Here is a 24,291-nt window from a genome sequence, read left to right as displayed (position 1 = left end):
CCACTAGAGCAACATGAAAAAAATAGTTATCTGCTCCAATCACTCAACACTAGAAGGTCATTTAACACCAGATACTAACTCCCAATTAAAATTGAAGCTTCAAATTTGGCTACCACCCGTGTTCCTTTCAATACCAATTTACTAATATCTAATTCACAAACATAAAACACAACTTCAAAATTTATTCAGGGATTGCTGGTTTTGCTTAATTCTGTTTCATTTTTAGTTTTGCTAAATAAAAACTCACATTAAGTTGCATTTGTAATGTGTTCCCCCATTCTTGTAACTCATTGTATACTTTGTGCCTATGCAGTTTGAAGATACTGCTGGTTTAATTATATTAAGTCCAATATTTTTTTTTTATAGCAAACTCTAGTGGTTTTTTAACTTCTTGTTGAACCCAAGGTTTCAAGTTCCATGTGATTATAAATCTACACATGGATTTTGATGATAACAAATGAATTCAAAGAATAAAGGAGTTTCAAGCTCAAGTTGTCCACACAATGGAGTCAAGCACATCAAAGAACTAAGCATGAGCAAGAAGGAAACAAGTTCACATTAAAGTCATAGAGTAATGTTGTAAATCTCTTAAAATTCAAAATTAGGATTAATGCTCAAAATTAATATTTTATCATAAAGCATTAAAATACATTTTCCACATGTGCATGAATATTTTTGAAAATTAAATTTGAAAATTTTGAAAGATGATTGATTGTCATCTTTTACATGTGCATGCCTTGATTAAAGGGTTGAACTTTGAAAATATTAAAGATGATTGATTGTCATCTTTCACATGTGCATGTTTTATTTGAATATTTTCAAAAGTGATTGATGCTTTTTTAGACTTATACAAAAGGTAGATGATTTTGTTTAAAAATTTTGAAAAGTAAAGTGTGCTCCTTTTGTCATATACAAAAAGTAAAAGATTAGGTTTGAATTTTTTGAAAAGGAAAGTGTGCTCCTTTTGTCATATGCAAAAAGTAAAAGATTAGGTTTGAATTTTTTGAAAATGAAAGTGTGCTCCTTTTGTCATATGCCAAAAGTAAAATATTAGGTTTGATTTTTTTTGAAAAAGTGAATGATGTTGTCTTTGACAATTGAAAAAAAAAAACCTTTTATTTGAATTTTTTGAAAAAGTGAATGATGTTGTTTTTGACATGTGAATCTTTTTTAATTTGAATATGAAGTCTCATATGCCTATAAATAGATCATTTGAGAGCTTCACATTCACAACACCAAGAGCATACAACATTCATTCAAAACTTTCATTCTCTCTTCTCTAAGCATTAAGCCTTAATCCTTGTTCATTTTGAAAGATATAGTTTGCGCTGTATTGTTCTTATTTCACTCATTGAAAAGTGTTTTCTGATAACCTACCCACTATCAGCTCTTGTATCAGAAAAAGGGTGTGTATAACCCTTGTGCGTGTAGAAAGTATTCTACACGGGGAATAGTTGAATCACCACGTGTAAGGTGATTGCAAGTGTAGAGGGTGTTCTACACGGATCCTTTGTAGCGGTATTGTTCAAAGGTGTAATAGGTTTCTATCTCCACCTGAAGGAGGTTGAATAGTGAATTTGGGAATCCTCAAGAGGTAGCTTGAGGCGAGGACGTAGGCAGTGGGGCCGAACCTCGTTAATATACTGAGTTTGCTTCTCTCTTACACTTACCCTTTATATTTATTGTTATTTCATATTTTGTTTATATTTTATATTATATATTTGATTTATAATTGTTATTTTTTTAATACAACTCAATTCACCCCCCTCTTGTATTAGTCATCTGGGCAACACTTCTAAGTAGTGCTTTAGGTGGAACTAATTTCAAATCTACATGTATTTTAATATTAATGAGTTGTGTAGTAATGATATTAATTCACTATGCATGTAAGGAAACTTATAAATATTAATGCACTTATGCATCTAAGAACTTATAAGATCTTAGATGTGCACCTATGAACTTATAAATTCTTAGGTGCACATCTAATTCAGTCAGATGTACAGGGGATGGTAAGAGTGGGTTTTTAAGATATGCATGGTACTACTAGTCTGTTGGATAGTTTATTTAGCAACTTTACTTCATGAATCTGCATGTGTTATAATATGTTTTTTTTCTGCCACCACTTTCATTCCCATTACAAATATTATGGTTTATTTAACTATGCCTATGCGAAGTGGATGCAGAGAAATATAGATCACATGAAAGCTGATGGGTGATTGCTAAACAGAGGTGTCATGCCGGGAAATGGGTGGCAAATTGTCACCATCCTTCCATTCAACTTCAGGACTCAAAAGCTGTCTTTTGCATAGCTAAGCATTATGGTTGGCTTCCTATTAGATGTCAGAAACAATATTGCATTTGTGAGTGAAGAACAGTAAGGAGTTATGGAACTTGATGTTGTTTCCGTACTGCATGTTATATGTATAAACTGATTGGTACGTCATTCGGGTGGACTACTAGTAGTTTTGTTGAACTGCTTAGTTTTCTGTGCATGGACAGTTGATGTCTAAATGATATTAGTTTATTTTTAGTTAAAATGGGATTTGTTTTGTTGTTACAATTGTGAGGTGCTAGGCCTATAGGTATCTATATGCCATCAAATATGAGGTTTTGGCCACGAACAATTTAACCTGGTATATATTTACTCAAGATGACTTGTGATAAATCCATTTTTTTATTTTTGCAACGCTTTATGATGGGATATGTGGGTCCAGTTTATTTGTTAAAAGAAAATAATATCATCAAGATCAGTTTCAATAAAAAAAATTTATAGCTTTTCTAATTGGAAGTGCCAACATTTTGATCGTGCAATGCCAGCTAGATGTTATGGTTTTTGCGTCAGATATTTTTTCTTTTATGGGAGTTAGTAATGAAATGGTGTTTATTTCATGTATACAATAAGTAGAAGGATGGGAGAAGCAATTTCCAGACAGAATGAAATTGAATTCCATCAATGAAAAAGTTTGCGAACGAACATACTGGTCCGGTTAAAAAAAAAAAACCATTCATGCGTCCTGCCATCAATGGCAACATTTGTACCTATATCTAGTCTGGTTCCACGTTTGAGGAAATGGCAAGATTGAATTAACAAAAAAAAAAAAAGCAATGACAATAGATAATTAAATGGAATTATATATCCATTTTCATTACAATTAGTTCATAAAAAGAACAATGGAGATAATCAATAGAGAGTGCCAAGATTGAGTCCGTCCAAAGCACGACTTTAACAGCCAGTTTCGAGTTACGATGTTTTGTATCAATATAAAAATAAAAACTCTGAGAACTAAGCTTGTCATTATAACCAGCTGAGCATGGTCTGACGTACAGATTTGAGAACTTCACCATAAACACCTCAAAAATATATCTTCCATGCCGTCAATGTATTGCAACTAAGAATTGACCTAAAAGAACCCGGTGGTTACGAATCCCAGTTCGAATAGATATCCATTCATCAGAAGTATCAACTATTTTTGCAAGATCATCGTTTGAAACCTTTAGGGTGGAAGCCGTTGAACCGCAAGCAATTAATTTGCAGCCTTTACTGACCAACCTGTTAATATTCACTTCCAAAGCATGGGATCAGGATAACAACTAGTATAACTAAGATTGCCATTTCTAATTGAAAATTCTCTTTCCATTGAACCATTCAGATATCAAACTGAGGATGACTCTATTGGCTGGACTTTTTTTAATCCCACATGAAACAAGATACAGGATATAGGAAAGGAGTTAATGATATTAAAAAATCTTCACGGCATTCAAAGCTAATGGCACAAGAATCTTTGCCACAAAAAGAGAGTTCCATTCAAAAGATAAGGCATTTCCGGTTTTCACTTAACTAATACCATTTTTGGAAGATATATGTGGTGTCATTGAACCAAGCCAAATAGAAATAGCTATGAAGTCTACCCCCTTTATGTTAAGGAAGCAAAATATTCACTTCTCTATGATTCTCTTTCATCTTGGAACTCCTCCATCACCTTCATAAAGACTGTTCCAATGTCTCCCACTTTTAGTAGAAAGCATAAGCCATTAGACAAGCCTGGAAGCTTATACCCAGAAATCTCAACTACAATTTAGAAAAGCTTTTACTCCCATGAAAGTCCCAGCAACTAATTTATGACAATTATGTTCAGTTCTCCTCAAAATAAAAGTCCCTGTAAATAAAAGGAACGAACTTAACACTTAAAATACTACCCTATATATATCTCAAATAAAAAAGTTAATAAAGCTATATTCCTTAGATAGATTCTATCATGTGCATTCTCTCTTCCATGAATTTATACATTTGCGTGCCCACGCAAGGGCAAATCATCCATAAGCTCTACTACAACAATCACAGACAAAGTTAAAGAGAGGAAAAATAGCAAAACCCATAAGACAATAAAAATCACGAATCCATTATCTTGCAGAAAGACATCATATATAATAACCCGAGTATACATCTTCAAATATTTTTTAAGAAACTTGGCTAGTATTTTCTAACCCAATTGATTCAAGACCCATTCATTAAAAATTAAAAAAAAAACGATCGTCGCCAAAACACAAAAGAAATCAGAAGTCAAAGTCACCTGGGCACATGAGATTCAGATGGGGAAGCGCCAGAAGAATGCTTCTCTGGGCCTTGAATGGTGGTGGAGCAGAATACCCTACTGGAGAGTCCATCCTGGGATAGAAGCCCAGATCGGTAAATCCCTATCTGAGGGAGAGGCGACATAGTGGCTGGAGAGCAGCGGATCTAGACCAAATGGGTGGAGAAACCCATGTGAGAGTGAGGGTGCTGGTGGGGGAAATCGGGGCTATGGGTGGCTGGGGTAGGTCGATGGTGGCCAGTGGAAGCTCGAGGTGGCGGTTAGAAGCCGTGGGTGGCGATGTTCGGCGGGCTAAGGTGGAGAACCCGTGTATGTGTGAAACCCATTTCGGGAAAGAGAGGGAGAGGGCCGCCGTGCTATGGAGATTCACGGAGGTGAAGGGCTTGGTGGTGCTCGACGGTGGGGCTGGAGGCTGACGGCGGCGGCAGTAGCAGCAGCAAAATGTGTAGTAGAACCCATTTCGGGTTGAGAGAGGGGGCTTCGGTGGAGGTTTGAAGGTGGCTAGAGGTGGCCGGCGTGAGGGGGTGGTAGCCGATGGCATTGCAGGTGTGCAGGTCTGGGTGATCTGAAAGAGGGATCGAGTAGGGGGAGGGGGGTTGAGACATGGGTGAGTGAGAGAGGAAAACGTTTTGTTAAAAAAAAAAAAAAAAAAGACATGACACGTAAGGTGTGGTACGGATCAGCCGTAAACAGTGGCTGCTCCGTAGCATGAGGTACTCATGTTCTTGATAATTCTATTGAGACGAATATTTTCATTCAAAGTACACGTCACTATTTTCGTTTTTAATTATTGTATCTTTAAAATAATTAAAATAACGCATATTTTTCGCAACAAGTTCGCTGTGCCATTAAAAGTTAAAAGAAAAAATCTAATTATAAATATAATTGTGTATTAATACGTGTACTAATCTAATATGATTGGTCAAAAAGTAAATTTTATTGAAAATAGTGCTAATTTAAGTTTTGAATATAAACAAATCAGTATTGGTACGCAGATTAATACGCGACTTTATTTGTATGTTGCAAAACTCATTAGATAGTTTAACTGTAAAGTATTTAATATTATTTATAAAAAAAATTAGAACAATAGATCCCACATGATTATTTATTTGAAAAGTAATGTGATTTTAAATGATTTGTGAATAATAATAATAAATAATAAAAAGTAATGATAAAATATTGAATATTATCTATTTCTCTCTATATTAATATCTCGATTAATATATAAGCTTTCAAAATTTTAAAATATGACAATAATATATATATATAGATATTGACAAAGAAAAAAATATCAATTTAGATGTCATTGATCCAAAATATTCTGTACATTTTCTGAATAAATGTCAACGCCTCAAATTAAAAATTCCGTACCTTTTGCATTAACAACTTGTACGATAACGAGTAGATTTGGAAAATTTTAAACTTTGGTGTATAGTGTTTCTTATTTTGTTCTTCAAAGCTTTATTCAAGATAAATTGTTGATATTCTGATTTTAAAATGAGATATTAAGTAATATATTAAGAATTTTATATTATAAGTGGTTTTATATATCTATTTTTTTCAATTTACAGCTTCTAAAATGTGCCATATTAATAAATATTTAAAAAAAATGCAGAATTATTGAAATTATAAGAAAAAGAATATCAAGAGACGTGGAAGCATGATAAGCGTACGATAGTCATATTAGCGTAACTGAGTTGAAGTGGACCCAACAACTGGTTCTGTTGAAAGTAGGAAGGTGCGTTGAAAGTCTTATGATAGGTGGTCGAATATACCAAAGTATCATTCTCATCTCCATTTTTATTTTATTAAAAAAATAAAAATAAAAAACTGTAGGCTTGACCCTCAACCTGCCGTGTCATGTTGACTTTTAAGAATAAAATGGTATTGATTTTCATAAAGAGAAATGATTATTGACTCGTGAGTTTATAAACGTCATATAATTATTTAAAAAATAAATAAATAAAATTTATAAAAAATTAATTAAGTTTTTATTAATAAATTTTACTCTTTTTTAAAATAACTATATTATATTTATACACATCATGATTATACGTAACATTATTCTTTGACAAATTATCTGAATTATTTTTGCTAAATTATCATAATAAAAATTAGATTAGCGTGCATAGTTACGAGCACGCCATCCTCTCATTCAGTTCTATTAATTTTCAATGTTATTTTAAGTAAAAGACATTTTTATAAAATAAAGAAATAATTCCTCAGCTTCACACACGAGATTGATTATACAGTTCTGTCAAAGAGGAGAACAAATCTCACCAACTCAAAAGCTGGTGAATTTACCTTTTATTGCAACTGAATAATTGGGATTTGTTTTTTTTTAACAATTACAAGCTCACTTCAAAAAAAAAAAAAAAAAAAAAAAGGGAAAAAGGAAAATATTAATGAACGAATGCTCATCGATTAGGAGATGGCTTAGCTCCTGGAAGACCAAAAAGAATGCAAAACTTAATTCATGAACTTCCTACAATTGGGAGCTCCACAAAGGCAAGGGACTTTCAATTCATCACGCTCATCCGGATCGAACAAGTAATCATACCTGAAACAGAGCAATCACACACTCTTATGTTTATGAATATTAACGCATAAACAAAGCTAAAAATAAAAGCCGTGAACTCATTTGAGAAGACACAGATGTGAACGAATAAATCGCACGTTAGTTCTTCACCGGCAGAAACATTGATCTTTGCAATAAGAACTATCCTGCTCTCCTCATCGCCCAAACTCATGATCCTCGCATAACAGTTGGGCATGCACTGCAACAACACAGAAATTTGAATTTTTAGCATCATAGCATATGGATGTATGGTAAAATTATTTCTTTTCTTTTCTTTTCTTTTCCTTTCCTTTCTTTTTTTTTTTTTTTTTTTAACCAGGAAAAGAGATGGCAGTGAGGGATTGAGCGAATAGACAGGAAAAAGAAGAAATGCTTAGCAGGAACGTGACTACAGCAAATTGACCGACATGAACCAAGCCAATCAAACCCCACTCGGTATCAACTCGAGCTAAAGGTTAAGCCAATCTATGAAACACCCAATGAGGGTGGTAGCTAGTGCCCTGCCCCAAATCACCTTTCGTCTTCCACAAATCCATGGTTTTTGGTCTTCCATAGACCCCGAGTCATCAAGGAGATTTACATTAACCCCGCCCCCACCCGTGGGGCAGGCAGGTTGCCCTTTCATTCCGCAAGTTGCCCACCCCCCACCCCTAACACCCATAGAGCATAAAGTTGTGAGCTTACGCATCTGTAAGTGAAATGCGGAGGATAAGATGTTTCTTCACTCCAGCAAAAACTTACATGCCAACATTGTAACTTACCGAGTGGTTGATTAGACGTGCTATATTCCCTTTATCTGTGGCATCAATTACAACATCCTCGCTGATCTTGAAAAGCTGCACAAAATATTTCATAGTACTTTAATAATCTCAGTTAAGAAATGAATAAGACTGAAAATAGAATATATAATATGAACCTACCTAAAAGCAGGAGGAATTTGAATACAAATTAATATCACACATACCTCAAAAACCCGCAACTGTGCAGTAGATAGTCACTATATTCTACATGGGGTTTAACACGAACTAACTCCACCCCAATTTGAAATTAGTTCAGTTCTTTTATAGGTTTACTCCTATACTACACCTTTACCCACTTACTAAATGGAGTAAAATATGTAGTATGTAGTTATTACAAGGGGGAAAAGTAAAAGATGTGCATTGGATTTCTAAAAACCTAATTGGGATTGCGTTAGGAAATAGAGCTTTTTATGGTAGTGCTTTTAATTGTAGAGCTTTACTAAAAAGCTTTTCTATTATTAAAAAGCTATTCACAGCTTAGTAAACACACATCTAAAAGCGCTTTTAAAGTGAATTACGGTAGTTTTTTTTTTTTAAATTGTTATCTGCAGAAGCTTTTCAATAAAAGCTTCAACTTGGAGCTCTTTAATAAAGTGGATTTTCAGCTTTTCTTAGGTGTTTAAAGCATTTTTTAACAAATTTACCAAGTATACCATTTTTTTTCTTTGAAAGAGATTTTTGGTTGTTAAAAGCATTTCTTAAGCTTCCAAACTCAAACCCAAGCAGGCACTAAGCCTAACTAAACAGAGAAAGGGTGTACCTGAACAGTCCCTGTCAGTATTTAGATGTCACAACTATCAATATAGGCATAAGATGTCTAATAATATAAGCAATTGCCAAGACAGCCACACATCTAAGAGAAAGATAAAGGAACTTTGAACTAGAGACTCACATAACAATCTTTGCCTTCTAATCCGTACTTTGCCTCCCTCAGATCTGCAACACTGCGCCTCACCCGCTCACCACGATACTCAACCACCTGGCCACACACATACCTAGCATCAGTTGTATCACTTTTGAAACCAAAAAATAATTAACCATAAGTTGTTTCAGAAAAGCACTTCAAGTGATTTACTTAATAGTTTAAATGGTAGAGAACAGCAGTAAAACACTATTATGTCAACCACCTTAAGCAAAGAGATATAGTTTATATGCTACACGCCCACCCTCTTCCCAAACCTCTCTCCAAACACAAAATCCAAGAAGGAAAGGAAAAGATCCCCCTCCCCTCTAAGAGGATCTGGATATCAATCCCTTTTTCCCTTCGACTTCCTCCTTCCTAGTTTTTTGGTCAAAATTGGTACAAGTGCCCCACAGTTGGAAGCGTCGCCACATCTCCCACCCTCAACCATCAGCTCCCACCAGTAACTGGCACAAGACTGCCACACCATCTCTGGCTCAAATGACCACCACATGCCAACCAATTGCCTTGGGTTCCAGCCTTGTTTCATGCCAGCCACTTCAGGCTCGCCGTTGACAGGCTAACCAATCTTGTAAGACAATTTTCATATTTTTTTCAGAATTTTTTCTTTCTTTATATATATATATTGATGTCAGGGAACCTCTCTAAGGCAGGACCCTTCGGACCCACCCCTGCAGAGTAAAACCCCGTCCCGTGCACCGCACCCTCGAAAGTTTTCTTTTCTTTATATGAACTTCTAATCTCATATTCGTGCTCAACCGCTGCTCACCACCACATCATCTGCCCCACTGTGAGTCTCCTAGTGTCTCCACCCCACCGACCACCTCCACATTTTGGCCAACATGCAGGCCACACGCATCACTATATTCTGCCACTGCAAAAAAATGTTGTCCACTTTTGCCAAGAGCTTCATACTCCTAATCATGCTTCTTTTAACGAAAGATACTATCATATGTTCCAACATTGATAGATTCTCCACCAGCCAATAAAACCGCCTTTACAGGATCCTTTTCTCAAGTGTGAGTCAAGAAATTACATGATGAACAATGTTTAATTACATTTCCAGATTCGTTTTTATTAATTGCACTATAATATCTTTCTTTAGGTATGTATTATGGTGCCCACCCCCGCTAGTTGTGCTTCTAAATTTGATTATTTCTATTTGCACATAAAAAAACACAAATAAATCATTAAAAGCAGTCAATGTATTTATCATAAAATCTTTGGAAAGTTGGGTATCCTAAAGAAAGTTCTTGATATCAGAAATTGTGCAAATAGTATAAGAAAGTGTATCTAGTACCATTTCTCCTCCTTCAATATCCGTACGTGCAAAGAGACCCCATCCATGTATACCAGATTTACCAAAGCAAACCCGATGATTTTCAGTTCTCTGAAGCCACAAATAAATACTAATAAAAATATTAGAACCAAAAAATTTAATGAATCCAATAATTTCAATAAGACTAAAAAAATTACTCTCAAGTAGACAATAACTATTGCATATGAAGAATAAGATTTACCTGTAAGTAGTGAAGTCGTTCTCTCAAGGAAGTGAAAATCTTAGGATTTTCCAACCCCTGTTAAAAGACAACCGAAGCATGTAAATGTACATTAATCTGTCATGTTCCTCCATGGAAAACAGCTAAATAAGTTTAACCTCTTCTAAAAAAATAAAGACTAAAAACTGAAAGATAACAGAAGATCAGAATAAAAATAAAAGAACTCACATTATTTGTGTTCAAGCTATTTATCTCATCTAAAGAATGACGGCTTGGCCCCATTAGTCGATGAAATAATGGCTGCCTCTGGTAATAGAAAAATAAAACTAATAATGATACCAGCAAGAGGTAAAATTGCTTATATTTTTTGTTGTGAAGAAGCTATGCACAAAAGAATAATAAGAACAAAACTTGGACTCAACAATAAGGAAAAAATATATCCAAACTATGATTAGAAAGTGGAGAAACTGTCATTCTAATGAAACAATAAATTATAGACATGTAACTCTACTCCACAAGTTACCTTGCTCCTTAATCTTTTGAAAATGCGGCATTTTGCAGCAGAGAGCGGCTCAAACTCATTACTCTCTAAGCTTGGAGATTCAAGAAGTTCAGTTTTCTTTAGTGAACTGAGCCTTGAACCTCTGAAGCACCCCTTCCGGTTCTCCAGCAAGCTTCTAGGGGAAAAAACTCCTGAAGGAGTATGAATAGCTAGAACAGAATCAGGGTTTGGGACCCTGCAAAAAAAGAATAATATAAACAAGGTTTGGACCATTAAATGTGGTGCATAGGGATGAAACCTAAACAACACTGCTCAACATCTGCTTAAATTTGGCACTGTTAAACTTAACTCCACGGTTCATCTATTAAATAAGACGTTCATGAACACGTACATATGATTGATTATTAAACAATACAACCCATATAAAATTCAAATCTAATCGTTATGCTATCACAACTTTCTTTGACAAAAGTTCCCCTTTCTTACTAATTTACTTGTGCTATCATTGGACTTGGACAAAAATCGAACTGAACTATATATTTCACATACCAAAACCAACAAGTGACCTAAAAAATCCATTTAGATTTATTAAGAAGCACATAATATGAGTTTCCCATTTATTTCAAACAAGAAAACACAATCAATCAAGCACTTGAATATGATTTCAAAAAAAAAAAAAGCACTTGAATATGAATTTGGAATTGCCATTCTCATTGTAAGATCGAATTGGTTCATAAGCTCGTTGTTATATATCTTTTTTTTTTTTTTTTATAAGTAAGCTCCTCGTTATATATCGTAACACACACTCATACATTAATAAAAATGGCATATCAATGGAAGTATTATATATATATAGTATGTTAGTTACAAAGTACAATGTATATCAATAATATACATTGTCACATATATAACTACACGTTTGGATACCATAAAGTATTCAAGGTATTTTCAAAAGGTTTTCAACTTCAATCCAAACATTTTTAAATCTCAAAAAAAATCTTTCTTAAAAAACTTTTCATCTAATCATTTGTCTAGGTTTCCATACAAAATTTAAAACAAAAAAAACAGAAAATACAACAACAAACCAAAACATCCAAATAATTTTTCATATTTCCATTCCTTTTTTATTATCAGTAAACAAAACTCGATTTATATATATATAAATAAAAAAATAAAAATAAAAATAAAAACAGCTCAAGATTTTTATAAAAAGTTTTTAGTTTTCAATTTTTTCCTAATCCAAACGTTTTATATAGGTAAGCAATCATTTTATTAACAAAGGCAACGCATAGCCCAAGTACAAACATACTTAAGTTATGAATACAATTATAAATAAATATCAATAAATACTTAGTTACAAATACAAGTTATATGTGAAGACCCAGTTCATTAATAACTTGCTTTTTATTTATCAACAATGTATATGTGTGTGAAGACCCAGTTCAATATTCTAACATTGGAACGTGGTTAATTTTATTGGGCCTAAAAAGGTTTATGGACCATTTTGGATAAGCCCACATGACGGGATGTTACATTATACGAATAAGATTAGTGTGTGCATATTGGACAGCATTTTGGTTGTTTTTTTTTTTTCTTTTTTTGACCAAAACATTTTGGTTGTTAGTTGTTGTATGTATCACTGTATATGTTTCTGGTTTGATGTTGGATTAACATAATTTTGATACTTGACTATAAATCAATAAAATTGCAAGTTTTGTTTCATTTCATTGTTTTATTTCGTTGCCTTTTAAAATTTGAGAAATGGGAACCTTTAAAAAAATGTTGAGCGAGCCGAGCGAAGCTTAAACAAGATTTGAGAGCTCGGATCTTATCCAAGCCAAGCTCGAGCCTGGTTGCAATAATTTCAAGTCAAGCTTGAGCAGCCCAAACTTGAACAAACATAGGCCAAATACAGCCCTAATGGTGCATGATGAAATAGAGCAGGAAAAGATTTATCACTGCATGCAATCGAAAGAAAATGCGGAATCAAAAGATGGGAACAAATCAAACCTGTGAACAGCACAATATATCAACTTTTTTGTCATTTGTGTCCCATTCTTTTCCAAGCAGTGCAACTGAGAGTTCAAAACATAATTTTAATAAAATTATCACCCCTGTACAATTTACTCAAAAACTTACCCAAATAATTTCAAAATAAAAGCATCATTCAAACAACTACGCTTTAAGGGAAAAAATAAAAATAAAAATAAAAAGGAAGAAGATAGTTCACTTGAATATTATGAAATTGGTGGCTTCCGATCAATGATAAGTTAACAACTAAAAGAGCTCTAAAAACATACTTCCATACTATATCCTGCTCTTGATGCACACATTGCATGAAAATAAGTAGCACACTTGCAGCACTGTGCACAGGAACCATGGCTCTGCTTGCAGATTACACATCGCTGTAGTCACAAAAAAGAAAGCACAATTAAACAAAAGACTTTCCAAAGCCTTCTGGCAGCTATCAAGGTATGAAACTATGAAGATTCACAAGACTTAAGATCTTAAATGATTTTGCAATTAAAGCACCAGAATTAAAAACTCTGTACAAAATCATTATAAACACCATATAACCTTCAAAAATGAATTGGATGGAATTCTAAGGATTCCAACGGCAGGTTCCATTATCTCATGATTTGAGAAACCAACTTCAGGCCGGAACCAAGCACATGTTACATGAACCCACAGTGTCTCAACATCAGTTGGCTTCAGAGCACCACCTGAGGAAGCAGTTTTCAAATATAATTGGCGTAATTAAACAGCAGCATCTGAAGATTTTTCTAGGCAGATAAAGATCTTGACACCACAGAAGAATAAACATATCATAGAATTTTGAAAGACAACATTATAGCACAAGCATATATAATTTCTGAGCAGATGGCCTGGTTTGGTTACACAAACTATCTCATCTCATCTAATCATTACAACTTTTTCAAACTCCCACACAAAATACAATAAACAATTTAACTTTTTTAAATTCCAAAACAAAAATTATATTAAAAAATCATATTCTAACAATGTTTTATTAAACTTTCAACTTTCATCTCATCTTATCTCATCTCATCTGTATAACCAAATGAGACCTAAAAACAACTCAGGACACTAATCCCTGTCATACCCTTAACAGGACAAAGGCAGCACTCTCTCTTGACATTAGGCGATTCGCATACTCTACAAACCCATGAAGTAAAATCCTGCACAGATTTTGCCCCATAGCACTCCTGGTGGACAGCTATTTGGCATCTGTACACCCAAAAAAAGTTAGAAAGAAAAGCATTTCAGTACTCAAGTGCATGAGTTGCAATCCAGTCTAACAAAAATAAAAATAAAAACGAAAGGAGGCATAAAAACATAATTGATGAGGGAACTACCTGTTGCAGATGATGATTTTGTTATCATCCCAATCTTCAACCCATCTACATACAGCACACCTTTCCGTTGTCCATTTTGCATGGACAGGCTCATATGTCTCTGTAGCACATAACATAAATAAAATAATTTCCCTTAACATTCAGAATTATCCACTAAAAGAGCTTATTGCCACAGATACAGCACCAACACAAAACAGAACAGCCTTCAACGTGTAAGGAACTCAGTAAAGCGCATTTTACCTTTCAAAAAAGTGAATAGCTGCTGCTTATCAAGCTTAAGAGGATCCATACCATGTGCATTATGCTCTGAAATCTGAAGCATCACCAATGTCAGTAAGAAAATGTATTGGGACCATACATATAATTCATTCACTTACAAAATGAGTAAAATGAGAAAATTGTAACGCCCCAATGGAAGGCTCAAACCACATAACCTATACTCCAAAAAGACTATTTAATGATACAATTGGAGCATCATTGGAACATTATAAAGAGCAAGAACTCCTTCTTCCCAAACAATATAAGATCTCATACACCACCTACCCTTATCCTTATTATAGGGGAGATCACAATCTACCTCCCTTAAATTCCCGACCTCGTTGTCGGGCCTATCCGTTGTAGGTAGCACGGCTCAAGTCCCACATTTTTGTTTTTTTGATAAGTAAAAATATTATATATATATATATCAAAAGGAGTAACCAAGTACACTGAACATATACTAGAAAACACCTAACGTATATTAAAGAGCCCCTAATGACCCAAAACAGCCCATGAAAAACAACCCAAAATACCCAAAAATGGCTTTTTTCAATTAATATGCTCCCCTAGGTTTGTCTGGGGAATTTCGTAACCAAGTACACTGAACCTCAACCCCTTGCTTTCCATAGAACTAATACCCAAGCCAAACCCCAACCCCTTGTGTTTCCCGTCTTCACACTACCCTCCCTTTAGACTTCCCTCTGCTTGAGCTACCTCCCTTAGTGTTGTAGTTGATTGTCCAAGAAAGACGCTATAACTCCCTACTTTTCTTGAAACTTTTGGTTTCAAGCATGTGGCTTGCCTCGATTGCGGTGATTAGTTCTTTGAACTGGTCTTCGCATCCTCCATGTGAAATCCCCACAAAATGCAAAATCTCGTTAACTTTAGGCAGAATCCAATCCGCTATTGGAGGAAGAGAGACCAGGGGAGCAACATTATCCCCAAACACATTATCCAACTACATTCTCGATTCTAGACTTTCCTTAATGCAAGGCACCAACGACAAGTCTCGTACCTCCTCATCAACTACATTGTCTCTTTCCATCCCCATTAGAGCTTCTGGGGTGACAACAAGTCCCTTCACCTCTGGCAACCCTATATATGCAACTTCAACGGATCCTACATCTCCTTTACCATTTTCCTTCAACTCTGACATGGGAGCCACAATTTCTTCGAGCAAGGGTGTAACATCGCCTATTGGTTTATCCTGTGTTACCTGACATTACGTTTCTACATTCTCTACACCACACCAAACATAGAACCCACTTCAAATAACCTAGATTTCCTTTTGATCTGCCACTCTCCTGGATCTGGTTATAGGGACAGGGCCGAAGCCGATTTTCCGTTTTCTTTTATCTGAATTTAAAGGATTCGGGCCTTAATCTTGTTTTTAACAACCCTGTTGTCTCTAGCTGAAAGCATGCCTATTTTTTTAGACAAGATAGCTATCGCTACCTTCAACTCGACAAGTTGGGTTTCCATATTCTTTAGAGAATTTTGCATCGCTTCAAGCTAGTTCTGAGCTTGCGTGATCTACAAACCAGTTTCACCATTCCCCTCACTCTGAGCCACCAAAGCATGATCCATCTTCAGAGCTGCCGCATATGATCGCCTTGCCACCGTGGATGTGCTTGGGTCTTTTTGATTCACCTCCAAATTGGTATTCTCATTCTTCTTTTGGTTTTCCTTCCTTAACCCCTCATCAAAGAGCAAATCCGCAACTCTACGTAATTCCACAGCAAACTTCTCCCAACCCTGTCCTTCATACCCTTCAGGAATTACTACAACACTCCGCTGGCCTCCTCCACCATATTCGAAGAGAGTTAGATACCGAACATGCTTGTTGGGGCATCGTTAGGCCATGAATGCTCTATTACCTTCATGAAAGTGTTTTGTAAACTCTAAATTTCTCCCCGCCATTAATATTGCTCCCACCATAGCTACCAACCATTCTATACCACTACAACCCATCACTACAGATCTTTCTGCTTCTTAATGAAGGCCTCCAAGTTTCTGGCAAAAACTCAAAAGCCTTCGATTCCACCCATAAACGCACCATCTAACCCATACTGATTCAACTTCAAATGCAGGGGCTTTCCTAGCTAAATGGCTTCATTTTGTCGAAAAAAAAAAAAAAGCTTTAAGAACAGTGACTACGAAATACACCCATGTAAAAAACAAGGATTCCAAAAAAAAACAAACCAACCGCCAGAAGGAAATATGTCGCCGAAATGCCCTCCAAGAGGTCGTCGGTGTCCGTCAATAAGTTCTGTGGGAGCCACAAGGTCACTACACCTAACAAATCTCAAAAAAAAGAAACCCAACCCAATCACCAGAGATAGGCCAACTTTGGAGGCCAGTGAAGAGGTCGCTGGGGCAGTCGCACCTTTCTGTGAGGTAATGTAGACACAGAGACGCTGGTGGCTCCACTGAGAATGCTCAGTGCAAAAGACAGGAAGAAACAAAGCAAAAAAACCCTAGTCGCCAAAAGGATATTCAGCACCAGATACCATTCAATGATGTCACCGGTGTCCGCCAGTCCTAACTATGCCAGACGTGTAGTGGCACTCAGCGGACAGGTGGCGACAGCTCCTCTCTCTCTCTCTTTCCTCTAGAAAATATAAAAATCTCACATTTTTAGTTGGGATATTTTCTAATACCATTTGTAACGCCCCAATGGAAGGTCCAAGCCATGGACTCAAAAAGGAATTTGTGATATGCCATATAATAAGGATAAAGGTATGCGGTGTATAAGATCCCACATTGTCTGGAAATGATATGTTCTTAATCTCTATAAGGTTCCAATAGAAGTCTAATTGTATCATTGACTAGCTTTTGGAGTATAGGCCATATGATTTGGGTGTCCACACTTAAAGCAAGCATTCTGGCCCACTAAGCAGTTTCCTAGACGCCTTTTTATGCAATTCTTTCAGATGAGATACAATGGACTACTCTGAGAAGGTTGCAGACGAGAACTAGTGGCAGACTTCTTGTTTCTATTGGGCTCTGGTAGTGGTTAGCATTTATTTTAATTGTATAGTTCTACATTCACCCTCATATCTTCTTCTATCAGAATGGCTCAAGTAACCAAGTCAGTGAAGTTACAAATCTTGAGCAATAAGAGGTGACTTCAAATTCTTAGATGTAATCCTTGTTCAAGTTTTTCCAATTTCTTTTCTTCATCCAGAATTAGGTAACTTGTGAAATACGACAATGCCACAAACATCGCAGCGTAACGTTCTACGGTCATGGTTCCCTGTACTAGATCAAGAAATTGTCCAACTTTTGTTTCTCGGAGTGTTAGGGAAAAGAATCGATTTAAGTACTCCATTATTGAGTTCGAGCTGCAATAATTCTTGTGTAGAAGACCACCACTCAGCTGTCTCATCTGCCAATACATTTTTAGATCGATTCTTTTCCCCAGCACTCCGAGAAGCAAAAGCTAGACAATTTCTTGATCTAGTATAAGGAACCATGACTGGAGAACATTACGGTACAATGTTTGTGGCATTGTCACGTTTCACAAGTTACCTAATTCCGGATGAAGAAAAGAAATGTGAGAAGCTTGAACAGGGATTGCATCAAAGAATTCGAAGTCGCCTCTTACCACTAAGGATCCATAACTTCACTGACCCAATTACTCGAGCCACTCTAATAGAAGATATGAGGATGAAAGCAAAACTATACAATCAAAAGAAACACCAACAATCACTACCAGAGCTTAATAAAAACAAGAAGTCTACCCCTAGTTCCTACCTACGACTGTCTCAGAGTAGTCTATCGTATCCAATTGGCAAGAATTATGGAAAAAGACAGATAGGAAATTGCTTAGTAAGCCAAAATGCTTGCTTTAAGTGTGGACACCCAAACCATATGGCCTATATTCCAAAAGGACTAGTCAATGATATAATTAGAACACTATTATAACCATATAAAGAGCAAAAACTTCTTCCCAAATAATTTAGAATCTCATAAACCCCCCTACTCTTATTCTTATCATATGAAATATCACAATCTCCCTTCTTAAATTCCCAACGTCCTCGTCAGGCCTGTCCGTTGTAGGTGACACAACTCAAGTCCCACATTTTTAGTTGGGATCGGCTCTTATATCATTTTCATTTATAACACCCTAATGAAAAAAATAATAAAACATCTTGTCCAAGTCTTTGCCATCTCTAGAGTCAATAATTTTATATGAAGAACTACTAAACTCAATCACTTGCTGCCGTTTCTCTTTAGCTTTTTGTTGAGGTCTATCCTGTAAAGGTACTCAAATTGGATCAGTGGTCGATTGCTGCCATGTGAATCACTAAAAACATGTGAAGTATATGGCTAACCCAATAAAAAAAAGTTTAATAAGGGAACAGAAGCAAGCTACCATGAGACAAAAGATCTTCTTTCTAAAGAGATTGAATTCGGAACTATTATATGTCCAAGGCCCAATGCTAGATAAAATGGATTTTGGTTATAGTTTTTCCCCCAGAAGGGAATAGGGCTAAGTAGAACACCCAAACCACATAGCCTATACTCCAAAAGAAATAGTCAATGATACAATTAGAGTTCCATTAGAACATTATAAAAAGCAAGAACTTCTCATTCTCAAGCAATGTGGGATCCTATATACCACCTACCATTATTCTTATCATATGAAGTATCACAATAATAACGCCCCAATAGAAAGTCCAAACCATATAGCTTATACTCTAAAAAGACTAGTCAATGATACAATTAAAATCTCATTGAAATCTTATAGAGTAATAACTTCTTTCCAAACAATGTGGAATCTCATACACCACCTACCATTATGCTTATCATACGGGGTATCACAATCTTCCCCTCTTAAATTCTCAATGTCCTCGTCAAGCTTGTCCATTATAGGTGGCACATCTCAAATCCAACATTTCTAATTGGGATAGACTTTAATACCATTTGTAGCGCCCCAATGGAAAGCTCAAGCCACATGGCTTATACTCCAAAAGGACTAATCAATGATACAATTAGAATCCCATTGGAACATTATAAAGAGCAAGAATTTCTTCTTTCCAAGCAATGTGGGATCTCATACACCACCTACCATTATCCTTATCATATGAGATATCACAAAAATACTAGTAAGTAAAGAAAAGTGACGCTTCAAGCCCCCCTCAATTTTCATAAACATATTGAAGCCATCACAATTATGTATAACAAATCACATTGACAAAAAATTGAGTTCCAACTGAATCACATAATAGATTAACATCATGTCTTCAATCATATATCAATTCAAAGACAACCACCTCAGACAATGGGCTGAAACAGATGCTGCATAATAAATGGGAAGATGTTCTAAATGAGATAAATTATTAGTACTTTCAAAAATAAATAATTTTTTTTATAGGTACTTAAAATAAATAATTAAGAAAAGGTGAACAGAAAATTAGCAAGACAACATATTTGCATTCATATATGGTTTCTGAAAGGTAATTGCAAAATCAGTATTTATTCTTTATAGACAACAAAGCTTAAGTTTTCTTTTGACAAGGCTTCCAATTTGATTCAGGAACCCAAGAAACTCTAGCCAAGTGTAGAACACAAATTGTATACATAACAGGAAAATATTTAGAACCAAGCAATATGTTCCAAAGTATTCAACTATAAGGCAAACAGATCTAGTCATCCAATGCACACCACAAAATTGAATCAGGTAAATGTTTTGCATTCCTAACAGCCATTGAGAAGATGCTACCAAAACATTGAGACATCAAAATCTAAGAAAAAAATACCATCATACTTTAAATGAATTTGGATTGTTTTAAACAAAAAAACTACTTTCATACGCTAGAATACTACTAAGAACTTAAAATATACAACACAGAAAAACCATCTATGCTTTCAAAAAGAGAAGAACTGATACAGACCCATTTTTCTAGTGGTAGCATTGTACCCTTCACTTTCACACTATACTTCCACTTTTTGGCTCTGCAACCTGTGTGTCGTTCCCATTCACTAGGTGTTTGCTTCTTTGACCCGCACAAACCGCAGTTACATATTACTCTAAGACAAAAAAGAAACAAAGCAGCTTAATGGAATTGTTCTTCAAAATAATTATGCAAATCACCTAAAATCTGCTCAGAACTTAACTAATCAATAAGAATTTCCCAATAACAAACCCCTAGTCAAATTCAATATAAGCATCACATTATAATTAAATCTCAACAAAAATCCAGTGTGGATTGAACTACTAACAGATCATAACTAAAATCACCTACCTATAAAAAAAAAAAAATAACTAAAATTAATACTTGGAGGTATGCAGAGGTCACCACAATTATAGGTATGCAAGGAGTACATATAAATAAGGATTGCATACAAAGGCGGGAAAGAAGGGGTAAAATGAGGTCCTAGCCAATGTGAAAATCCATGTATGTTATTCATAAAGTGTTCAAGGCTTACAAATGAAGTCTTCGAATATAGGTTCCTTCCATGCCATTGCATACCACTGTTACCTTCTCAGGCAAAACAGTTTCTCCCCTATTTTCAACAGAGCTGCTTCAAAAATCGCGCAACATTAGACTTGAAATTGATTATAACCTCCAAAGACAGTCAATAAAGTCAAACATGCAAATGAAATGAACTTGATAAAAGATGAAACACAGAAAGCGCAGACACACTTCACTTTTGGCTGGCATCTTCCCAAAGTTGATAATTCATTGTTGGACTTTGCTTTGCAATCTGGGCAATAGTAGTCAATGCTCACCAGGTCCTTTAAACAATAACAAATCAGTGATCCTTCGACTCATCACAAACTTTGGTTAATAAACATACAAGAGGAACAGAGATAAGAAATAAAAAATCAAATATGGTAAGCACCTTGAATAGTTCACTGGAAATATTGTCACACTCAGCATGCACCCACACGTTACAACCATCACAACACACCTGATCCAAAGAATTAAGTTTCAACAATCTTTGAAACATTCAAATTTTAAGGAGGACAAATAATAGACATAAGTCTGATTTGCTAATAATCTCACCCAATTCCCGCCATCTGAATGGTGCCAAATCTTCTTGCAAATGCCACAATATTGTCTGGATTTTCGTAGCTATAAAAATTTAGACATTAACATCGCTTGGAAAACAAAAGGCTACAATGAAGTTTTCAGAGATATGGTTCAAGCATTTATAACACACCTTGGCACAATGTTTACACAAAAGCAGGGTCTCGCAAGTTGGACCCTTCATTTTCTTCATAGTCTTGCATGGCAGAAACAAACCACAGCCATCACATGGTATTGTATCCTTATAATACTCATCCTGCATACACAACTAAGTTACTGAATGAACCCTTTTACCAAACAGACCTGATTCTGTTGGGCATTTCACGGTTGAAGAAACAACAGAACTTTTTGTAATGAGTAATAACAAAAACTTGGAAACATAATTGGCTTAAAAAATCTGTTGCACAACTTCATGGCAAACACTACAAAACTTTCAGAAGGAGCAAGCTTGAGCAAAGGCAGTATTGTTAACTCTGTATATTGGTATTTTGCACAGTTTGATCAAATTTCCACAGACTTAAGTCCTGAAAGCGGCCTAATTGTTAATTTGGAAATATATTGGCCTATCTTAATAGCAAGCATATACTCAGCCAGCGATATGTCCAACTCTTTGGGCCAAAAAGAAAAGAATATACACAAAGCCAGATTAAAAGAACGGCATGTAAATTCTGCTCTGGAGAAACTTGCCTGATTCTGGGAGTAGTACTGCTGGTCCAGATTAGAAGCACTAGCCTCTTGGATTTCCTTGGGATTTTCTTCCGGAATTGCAATTTCCCCAGCCCCAAGGTTTGTGTCCAGAATACCGTTTTCTGCCAACAATGCCTCCTCCAATGCCCTCTTAAAATCACTCAGCTTGCTCTTGTACAACTGGGTCTGCCCCTGATATCTGAACAAAGCAAAATTCTAGCACGTGCTCAGTTAACCAACAGCAACGATTCGAAACGTCATCCCAAGACCGGTTAGCAACGTACCTGTCCATGAATTCCATGAAGGGAAATAACATTCCCTGCTTTACCCACGCATAATCCTGCCCATCAAAACTCTCTTAGAACCCAAAATAGACAAAAATATCATCGCCAGATAGGAAGAGAGTGGACTTTGGACTTTACCCTTTGTGTTCCATTCTTCGAATACCCAAAAAACATTACACATATAGCACCAGGAACGCAACAACTCAAGACCGTTTCTGGAGCTTGCGATATGGGATCGATCACTACGGCCGGCCAAGTCGGGTATCTCCTCCCACACTTTGCCCAAACTATATCACCCAAAGCAAAGTCCTCGGGCTTATAAACCTCCTTCCTCTTCCCAGCATTCCCTTTCGCCAGTCGCTCAATTCCGGTAAAACTAAACCTGGGTTTATAACTGTCACTTCTTGTCAACGCTGGAGAATTCAAACCAGAGCCTTTTGCCGTGGACCTACTTGAGTTTAAATGCTTCCTACGATAAAAATTCTTATAAGCTACATAACCCACTTTTTCTTCCTCTTCGTTTTCAACATTTGGATAAAGCTTCGAGTTTTTGAACTTTGACTTCTCCTCCTCGCTCTTTCTAACAAATTTCGTATCTTTAAATTCCATCTCGTCCCCCTGTAAGCTCGAAGCCTTGTCATTGAATTTCGACTCCCCTGTCTTCCATATATCCACAACGGAGTCATACAACTTCGAAGGCAACATCTGAACCCGAGCTCGCGACGACTTTATCAGCGGCGGCCGAAATCGCTCCGAGCACTGTTGCACCTCTCCTTTTCTATTCAAATGCTTCGAGTTCGACTCGAACTCTCCGCTCATATACGATCCTTCGCTTTCGCTCCAACAGGAATAACCTGAGCCATTGCTGCAATCTTCAACCTCACCGCTACCAACTGAGTGATACCCATTGGGTTTCCTTTTCTTGGAATTCACTGAACAAGAGCGGTCGTCGTCATCGTCTCCAGCCCAATCGGAATCTTCGAGCTTGCACCGCTTCAGATTAGGCATTTCAAGTTTCATAGTCCGTTTGATAATCATGTTCTCAACCATTCAAGTCGACGAATCCACACTCCAAAGGCAAGCCCTAACTTCACATCGAATACCGAAATCAAAATCCAAATCAATAGGAATCGAATTCGGAAGACTCCACGTATTATTTACACCCCGCTTATGTTTTTTACATAGCGATGGCTCTCAGAAATACAACACGTGTGGATTTAAACAAAAATCCTTTACGTCAACGCGAAACCCTAAAAAGACAGTGAAAGGAAGAAGGCAGATAGAATTTAAACTCTTCTGTAACTTCTTGAGACGCCGAGAAAAAATTGAAAGAAGAGTAAAGAAGTAAGATCTCAAAACCGATTTAGTAAAAGCGCATGAATTATGTGAAGAAAAACCAGAGAGTTTTCCGAGAAACCAGTTGATATCGCAGAGACTCGGGGAGATAGAGAGACGGAGGGAGCTCGAAAGGTGTCCAGTATCGGTTCATCTAAACGAATGCAGTATAATACAACAATTTTTTTTTTTTTTGTTTTTGGGTAGTAAGAATTTAGTTTTATATATGTATGTATTAATATTTTTTATTATTATTAGAATGAAAGAGGAAAGTAGTGGTAGTATAGTATACAACGTAGTTTTGGCTCCAAAGATAACGGAGTCCGAGTTTCGGGGAGCGCGAACTGAAATTTTGGTACGTAGGACGGAGTTTCTGTGCTACCCATGTACTAATGGAGGAGGAGCCTTTCATGTACAATT

General features: G+C 36.0%; 1 protein-coding gene across 3 annotated transcripts; it reads right to left on the bottom strand.

Moving 5' to 3' along the window:
• Window positions 1-6,844: 6,844 nt before the first annotated feature.
• On the bottom strand, window positions 6,845-24,051 carry LOC122299833 (histone-lysine N-methyltransferase ATX3-like). 3 transcript variants are annotated; one of them, XR_006239783.1, is made up of 24 exons: window positions 22,675-24,051; window positions 22,537-22,592; window positions 22,253-22,451; window positions 21,699-21,821; window positions 21,542-21,610; window positions 21,378-21,446; window positions 21,179-21,270; window positions 20,961-21,056; window positions 20,426-20,561; window positions 14,508-14,580; window positions 14,268-14,367; window positions 14,015-14,139; window positions 13,471-13,616; window positions 13,194-13,298; window positions 12,904-12,968; window positions 10,915-11,128; window positions 10,620-10,697; window positions 10,413-10,469; window positions 10,193-10,282; window positions 8,863-8,949; window positions 7,932-8,006; window positions 7,855-7,858; window positions 7,269-7,369; window positions 6,845-7,152 (listed from the first exon to the last, which is right to left on the bottom strand). XR_006239783.1 is itself a non-coding variant. In XM_043110297.1 (23 exons), the coding sequence occupies exons 1-23, from the start codon at window positions 23,584-23,586 to the stop codon at window positions 7,062-7,064; spliced, it is 3,159 nt and encodes a 1,052-aa protein (XP_042966231.1). In that variant the 5' UTR covers window positions 23,587-24,051; the 3' UTR covers window positions 6,845-7,061. The 3 variants fall into 3 exon arrangements, 2 of the variants coding, with proteins under 2 accessions (XP_042966231.1, XP_042966237.1); XM_043110297.1 differs by lacking the exon at window positions 7,855-7,858; XM_043110303.1 differs by lacking the exon at window positions 7,855-7,858 and having other exon boundaries at window positions 20,961-21,053; window positions 22,675-24,050.
• Window positions 24,052-24,291: the final 240 nt, after the last annotated feature.

Source organism: Carya illinoinensis, chromosome 2 (genome assembly GCF_018687715.1).
Source record: "Carya illinoinensis cultivar Pawnee chromosome 2, C.illinoinensisPawnee_v1, whole genome shotgun sequence".
NCBI classification, from domain to species: domain Eukaryota; kingdom Viridiplantae; phylum Streptophyta; class Magnoliopsida; order Fagales; family Juglandaceae; genus Carya; species Carya illinoinensis.
Note: the sequence above shows the minus strand (reverse complement) of the source record. Positions and strands in the feature narration are given on the sequence as shown.

Excerpts from the sequence above, each read along its gene's own strand:
- LOC122299833 (XM_043110297.1), bottom strand. The coding sequence starts at position 23,586 with ATGGTTGAGAACATGATTATCAAACGGACTATGAAACTTGAAATGCCT. Across the intron at positions 22,452-22,536 it reads TTCATGGAATTCATGGACAG|ATATCAGGGGCAGACCCAGT; the intron begins GTACGTTGCTAA and ends TGCTTTGTTCAG. Across the intron at positions 11,129-12,903 it reads ATATATTGTGCTGTTCACAG|GGTCCCAAACCCTGATTCTG; the intron begins GTTTGATTTGTT and ends CTTTTTTTGCAG.